We start from the raw sequence: 6,641 nt of genomic DNA, 5'->3' as shown, positions 1-6,641 counted from the left end.
TAAGGGCCCTGCAGGCCAGCTAGGATAGCCTCACAGGTCGTATTTTGCCTACCCCTGAGTCATTAGCTCCTCTTTTGTTTCTGATATGGGAATCATCACAAGCATTGGTGGGGTTTTCCCCATTCCAACTGGCTGATGAATACAAAGCTTGTGGCTTATTAGATGTGGTCTGCAAGGGGTGAGAGAGACAAGAGCCTACTGCAACAAGTCTCCTGAATCATCTTCGGGACCAGCTGTAGACCATGCAGCAAATAGCATAAGAAAATCTGCAAGGGGCCCAAGAGTGGCAGAAAAGGAACTACAACCAATGGATTATGAAGAGAGACTTCATTGTAGGAAAAAAGGTATTAATTTAATTACTGGATAAAAACAGCAAATTGTTGGCCCAGTGGCAAGGACCATATGAGATATTATAAAAGGCGAGGCCCACCAAGCTGGGCCTTAATACTTCCAAGGAAGGAGATTCCGTAGCCTCTCTAGGTAACCTGTTCCAGTGCTTCATCATCATCCTAGTGAGAGAGATTTTACTAATATCCAACCTAAACTTCCTTTGCTGCAACTTGAGACCATTGCTCCTTGTTCTGTCATCTGCCACCACTGAGAACAGTCCAGCTCCATCCACTTTCGAACACCCTTCAGGTAGTTGAAGGCTGCTATTGAATCCCCTCTTCTCTTCTGCAGACTAAATAAACCCAGTTCCTCAGCCTCTCCTCAGAAGTCATGTACCCCAGGCGCCTGACCATTTTCATTGCCTACCACTGGACTCCAGCTTGTCCACATCCTTTCTGTAGAAGGGGGCCTGAAACTGGACACAGTATTCCTGATGTGGCCTCACCAGTGCAGAATAGAGGGGAATAATTTCTTTCCTTGATCTTATGGCAACACTCCTACTAATGCAGCCTAGTATGCTGTTAAGCCTTCTTGGCAACAAGGGCACACTGCTGACTCATGTCCCTCTTGTTGTTCACTGTAATCCCCAGGTACTTTTCTGCAGAGCTGCTGCTTAGCCAGTTGATCTTAAGACTGTAGTAGTGCAAGGGATTCTTCTGTCCTAAGTGCAGGACTTTGAACTTGCCCTTGCTGAACCTCATGAGATTCCTTTTGGCTCAATCCTCCAATTTGTCTAGGTCACTCTGAATCCTAGCTCTAACCTCCAGTGTATCTACTACTCTCCCCAGCTTGGTGTTATCTGTGAACCTGCTGAGGGTGCACTCTATCCCATCTTCTATACCATTAATAAAGCTATTGAACAAAACTGGCTGCAGGACCAAACTTTGGGGTACTCCACATACCAGCTGCAAATTAGACATTGAGCCATTGATCATTACCCACTGAGCCTGATGATCCAGCCATTCATCCAACCCATACTTCCCTAACTTGCTTGCATGAATGCTGTGGGAAACAGTATCAAAAGCTTTGGTAAAGGTTATGTTATGTCCACTGCTTTCCCCACATCCACCGAGCCAGTTATCTAATCATAGAAGGCAATCAGGTTGATCAGGCATGACTTACCCCTGGTGAATCCACGCTGACTGTTCCTAATCACCTTCTCCTCCAAGTGCTTAGAAACAGATTCTTTGAGGATCTGCTCCATGATCTTTCTGGGGACCGAGGTGAGGCTGACTGGTCTGTAGTTCTCTGTATCTGCCTTCTTCCCTCTTACCGATGGCCACTATATTTGCCCTTTTCCAATTGTCTGGGATCTCCCCTGAAGGTGAAAGAGTTTATGCTATTCCTGTCAGGTGAAACCTCAAAGGGTTGAGTATTACATAACCAGGCTGGGAAATCTGTGTTTGTCAACCCCAGTAATTCCAGGAACTCATTGATTAAAGTAGGAACAAAAAACATCACCTTGTTCTCATGGCTGCCAGTTCAATCAATTACAGGTCAGTGCCTGGGTATAGGTATGTGAAAATAAATGGTTGCTATAACTGTGTTAGGCACCATGCCATCGAGAAAACAGCCCAGTTTTGTTGCTCAGCTCTCTTGCTTCCTGATGTCACTTTTGTCCTTCCAGCCGAGGGTGGCAGTTTGCACTCCCCTTGAAATACCACACTGGGATTATTCCAGCATCTGCAGCTCTGCCCTTCCCCAACACAGTGGCAGTTAACTAAGGAACTGCCAGCTATCAAAAAGCATGTGCTTATTTGGGACATAAGCACTGCAGGGAAAATGGATGGATATTCAAAGCTTTCCAGGTATCGGTCCCCATCCACATCAGTTATGGCAGGGACAATACACAAGTTCTCCAGTCTCTTGTTCCAGAGTGAGTCTCTCTCTCTGTCTCTAAAGGCACACTCTCACTTTGTACAGTTGGGGGCCTTTGGTTTGCCAGGCTTCCTTAAGTAAGTACAAAGAGTTGATGGCTGTTTCTTCAAGCAAGTATAAAGAGTTGATGGATGTTGAAGGGATGTTTCCAGGGCTGGGGATTTGCATAACTGCCCTGTGTAATTTAATATGGCCACTCATAGGATCTTACAAAGTTCCCTGTTAAAGTCCCTATGAACCAGTTAGTCTCTAAGGTACCATCTAGCTTTACCTTCAACATTACTGGTTCAGTCATCTGTGAACATCCCACAGAGGCACTGCCTTTTTGTCATATTTCAATCTGTGTGTCTTCCATGCTTCCAAAACATCACCTAGGTCACAGTGCAGTCATTTCAGTAAGTTCCAGGTCAGTGCCTGAGTGCAATTACCACAGCTGTACTTGTCACCAGGCCAGTGAGGAAACAAAGCCCAACTTGCTTGGGTATAAATTCTGCTGATGCCCAGGGCTGATAGTCACTCACCGGGAAGGCAGACCGAGAGTGAACCTCTCGCTATGTGGTCCTTTGTCCGACTTGTGCTCTGCTTGCTTCTCTGCTGCTGTCTCTAGGACGCAGAGGCAAGATGGTACTCCTCCAGCCTCACTGTGCCCAATGGAGGCAACTGGGGTAATTGGGGAAACGTAGAATTTTGCCCTACTGGCTATGCCAAAGGATTTTCCCTGAAGGTAATTTTTTTCCTGATCCCCTGCTATCTCCTCATTTTGCAGCAGGGACCTCTCTGAATTCTATGCAGTTTTTAAGGGGGTTCATTCTGTCCTCTCTTCTTGATCCTTCCCCAGTCATCAGCAAACAAGGTTTCTGAATATTTGATTTTGAAATTTTAGGCCTATCGTAGGAAATGTTGTCAGCGCAGCTATATCAGGGAAGGTCTAGTACCTGTTTTTTTCTTTTATTGTTCAACAACATGCTAACAAAACTCCTAATAGATACAGTGCTGATGGCAAAAAAGTACACACATTAAGGGATTGCATGGGAACCTGCTTTGCTCAGTTCATGTAAATCTAATGTTACTTGCCTGTGCTGCTCTGAAGTTGCCTGTTGCTGCCACGGTTGAAATGTAATGCTGAGGTGTGTGTGGGTGGGGAATATGGCTAGGGCTGTCTTCTCCCTCTTCCCTGCTGGGTTCTAGTCCATAATCTTTGGTTTATTGACTGGATGAGGAGGAGCTGGAAAGCACAAAGGAGAATACCTAGGAAAAGTTGCCTGATCACCTCCTGGTTTCCTAGGGCAATGATGAAAACAATAATGCACAGCTTGACTCTATAATGTGATGTCTTTTTTATTTAATTCATAGAGTTTAGTCATAGGAAGCTGAGAGGAACTGTTGGTCTCAAGGAATTTTCTTGACCCTCCCTGAAACCCTGGGTCCTTTCCCACTTCTTCCAGGTTGAGCCCTATCAAGGCTCCGGGGATGATACAGCTCTGAACGGCATCCTTCTGTACTGTAGTGATGGTACAACCATTACATCTTCAGTGGGACCGTGAGTACCTCATTGGTTTATCTTGCTACCTTTTCCCCTCCCTTTCTCTTCCCCCACCCCACAACGAATGCTGCAATTTGCAACGGGACACTCCGTTGACTATTCCCCTTTGTAATGGGCCCCTTCAGTCCTCATCAGCAAAAAGAAGGGACAGGGCCAAATACAAGCGGGAGGTCTTTCCTCTCACAGCAGTATAATGGAAGGGTCCCAGTAGGAAAGGGGGGCAGAAGGGCTGTGATGGAGGAAAAGGCATGAGCTCTAGCTGGAGTGGAAGGAGAATAGACCCAGAGAAACTGAATGTGGAGAATGAGGGAGGTCTAACCAGCCATAGGAAGGCCAGATCAGTGCTGGGCCTGTTCAGAAAGACTCAGAAACTTCATAAGGAAGGATATGGCCAGGGAAGAAAAGACTAGAGGACTTGTACCTAGTGAAGCAAATCCCAGCTAAGAATGTGGAGGGACTGTAAAGTCACAAGTCACCCTGTCAACTAGATGCTCCTTTTCTCCAGTGACTTGCACACTAAGGAAAAATCAAGGCATGACTGATGAGATAAGGCAGGGACACTTGGGGTGAAGAGCCAGTTAAGGTGGAGCAAGGAACACAGCTAGTGTAAAACTGGGAACAGGGGAAAGGTGCATACTGTTACAGTCCTGTTTATAAATGGCCAGGCAAACTGAGTTACAGGAGTGGTTTGCATTTGTACTTTGGCTTCTCTAGGATGGGTAAAGTGGCCATTTCACATTAGAAATTCTTATTTTCTGTAAAGAATGTGGATGACTGGTGAAATAATACTAATTGCAGAGTCTTTTTAAAATGGCACAAATAAGGGTAAATGTGGAAAAAGGGATTGTCCCACACATTGTAGAAATCTTTGGGTGAAATCCTGGGAAGGGGACTTCAAGAGACCAAGATTTCAACCTGGAGGGGTTTCCTTCTATGTGAGGGATGCTTGGGAGAAAGATATATTAATTGTATGTTCCATATAAAACTGTTTTCCTGAGGCCTTCAAGTTATCCACCAGCAAATCGGTGAAGACCAGGATCAATACTGCAGGTGCCCAGGGAAGAAAGAATAATTAAAAAACCCCTTCACAGACCCTTCCAGGCCTTTCTGCTCATCGCTGCTGTGTCCTGGGAATTCTGGGCCCAGTGCACAGTTTGACCAGTTTCCTGTAGGGTTTAGCTGAGCCTGAACATATCTTAGATAGACTGTTTTCTTCTCCTGCAGGTGGGGTCAATGGACTGTGATGCAGTGGCATCCCAGGTTGTACCTGACTGCCTTCTCACTGAATGTAGAGTCACCGCAAGGAGATGGTGATGACACAGCAGCCAACAACATCAAGTTCAGATTGTCAGATGGGAGAGTGCAAGAGGGCAATCTAGATTCTGTCTGGGGCACTTTTGGCTCCTGGAGTGATCGCTGCTACTCTGGGGCCATCTGTGGGCTCCAGACCAAGGTGGAACCACAGCAGGGTCAGGGGGATGACACGGCACTCAATGATGTGAGGTTCTTTTGCTGCAGATGGTAAGCTGCCTATGGGTAGATTGTGGGCAAATCCATCAGGCCTGTTTGGTCATGCTAGCAGAGCTGACCACTTTAATTTTTCTGCTAGCTTTGGCTAAGCACCCACTGTTCAGGGCCCTCACTTCTGCTGCAGCAAAGCTAGTAGATAACACCACAACACCACCTGAGGCTTGTTGGAAATGCAAGATGAGCAATCAAAATTAAACGAATAAACTATCGCTTAGCTCTTGGCTGTCTTCTTTCTAGGCTTCATCTTCTGGTCATCTCTTATCTTTCAGAGGTTCTGTAAAGACTGCAGGCCTGTGCAAACAAACAAGCAAGTAGATGAGGGGCCATGCTCTCACCCCCTCCCAGTGGCTACTCCATCCCTGGTAACCCCAGGCTCCAGGCAGCCTGCTCAAGGCCTGTGCAGCCTCCTTCAGGCTGCTTTCAGCATCTTTTATTCTCTCCCTCTGCTGGTCCACATGGTAGGCTCTTCCTCATTCACCCCACCTGTGTCCGCTCCCTTGCTGGGAGACTCACCCAGACCTTGTTTCCCAGCCTTCAGAGAGTCCCTCCAGGTCTGGGGTGGGCGTGAAGAGGTATTCCTATGGTGTGGGGCTGTTCTGGCTCCCCCACACCCATTGTAACAAGGCCCAGCCCTGTTATATAGCTAAACGCCTCCTCCCCCTGCCCCTATCCCCACCCCCACAACACATGAACCAACACCAGTCTATGAAACACCATAACATTTTGGCTCTGCTCTTGATGAAAGAGGTGTCCGTACCTTAGTGCACAAAATGTGGCTCATGGACAGGTATCATCCTTGCATCTGCAGGGGAAAGGGGATTAGGAAAAGAAGGAATTATGGGATAAGAAGGAGAGCCCCTGCAGGTGAGAGACTGACTAGGGCAAGGTGATAGGGAGGACAGTTTGCCTCTCTAGGGCCAAAGGGGATGGCGTCTGTCCAAATAACATTGTGGTACTTAAATGACTTGTCAAGCAGCTGAGAAAGCAGTTGCCTCTCTGTCTATACTGGCTTATACTTGCCACTCTCCCAACAACTCCCAATGCCCTAGAGTTGATATTGTCCTGCAGCGTGTCTCCTATTGACTCAAGACAAAGGGAAAGGGTCTGAAGCTAATTCAATGAGAGGCTCTTCAGTGGGGCTATATGAAGTAGCTCTTTGGTAAGGAGGCTGCTACTGGCTTAGACCCATGCTAGGTAACTGTTGATCAAGACCATCTCCAGGCAGCCCCTACTGTCTTAACTGTGGCTTCTGGGTCAAAGAGCTGCTCATGTAGGTCCTTTATGTTTTAAAAAGGGAGAA

At 46.9% G+C, this 6,641-nt stretch overlaps 1 protein-coding gene across 1 annotated transcript; it reads left to right on the top strand.

Annotated features, from left to right (window-relative positions):
* Positions 1–314: 314 nt before the first annotated feature.
* LOC109302219 (vitelline membrane outer layer protein 1-like) lies at positions 315–5,621 on the top strand. The gene is made up of 5 exons (XM_019523783.1): positions 315–344; positions 2,876–2,992; positions 3,714–3,808; positions 5,036–5,332; positions 5,579–5,621. The coding sequence occupies exons 1-5, from the start codon at positions 315–317 to the stop codon at positions 5,619–5,621; spliced, it is 582 nt and encodes a 193-aa protein (XP_019379328.1).
* Positions 5,622–6,641: the final 1,020 nt, after the last annotated feature.

The sequence above is a fragment of the Gavialis gangeticus genome, unplaced genomic scaffold, assembly GCF_001723915.1.
Source record: "Gavialis gangeticus isolate Ggan-Ray unplaced genomic scaffold, GavGan_comp1, whole genome shotgun sequence".
Lineage (NCBI taxonomy): Eukaryota > Metazoa > Chordata > Crocodylia > Gavialidae > Gavialis > Gavialis gangeticus.
This window is presented reverse-complemented; position numbering and strand designations above follow the sequence as displayed.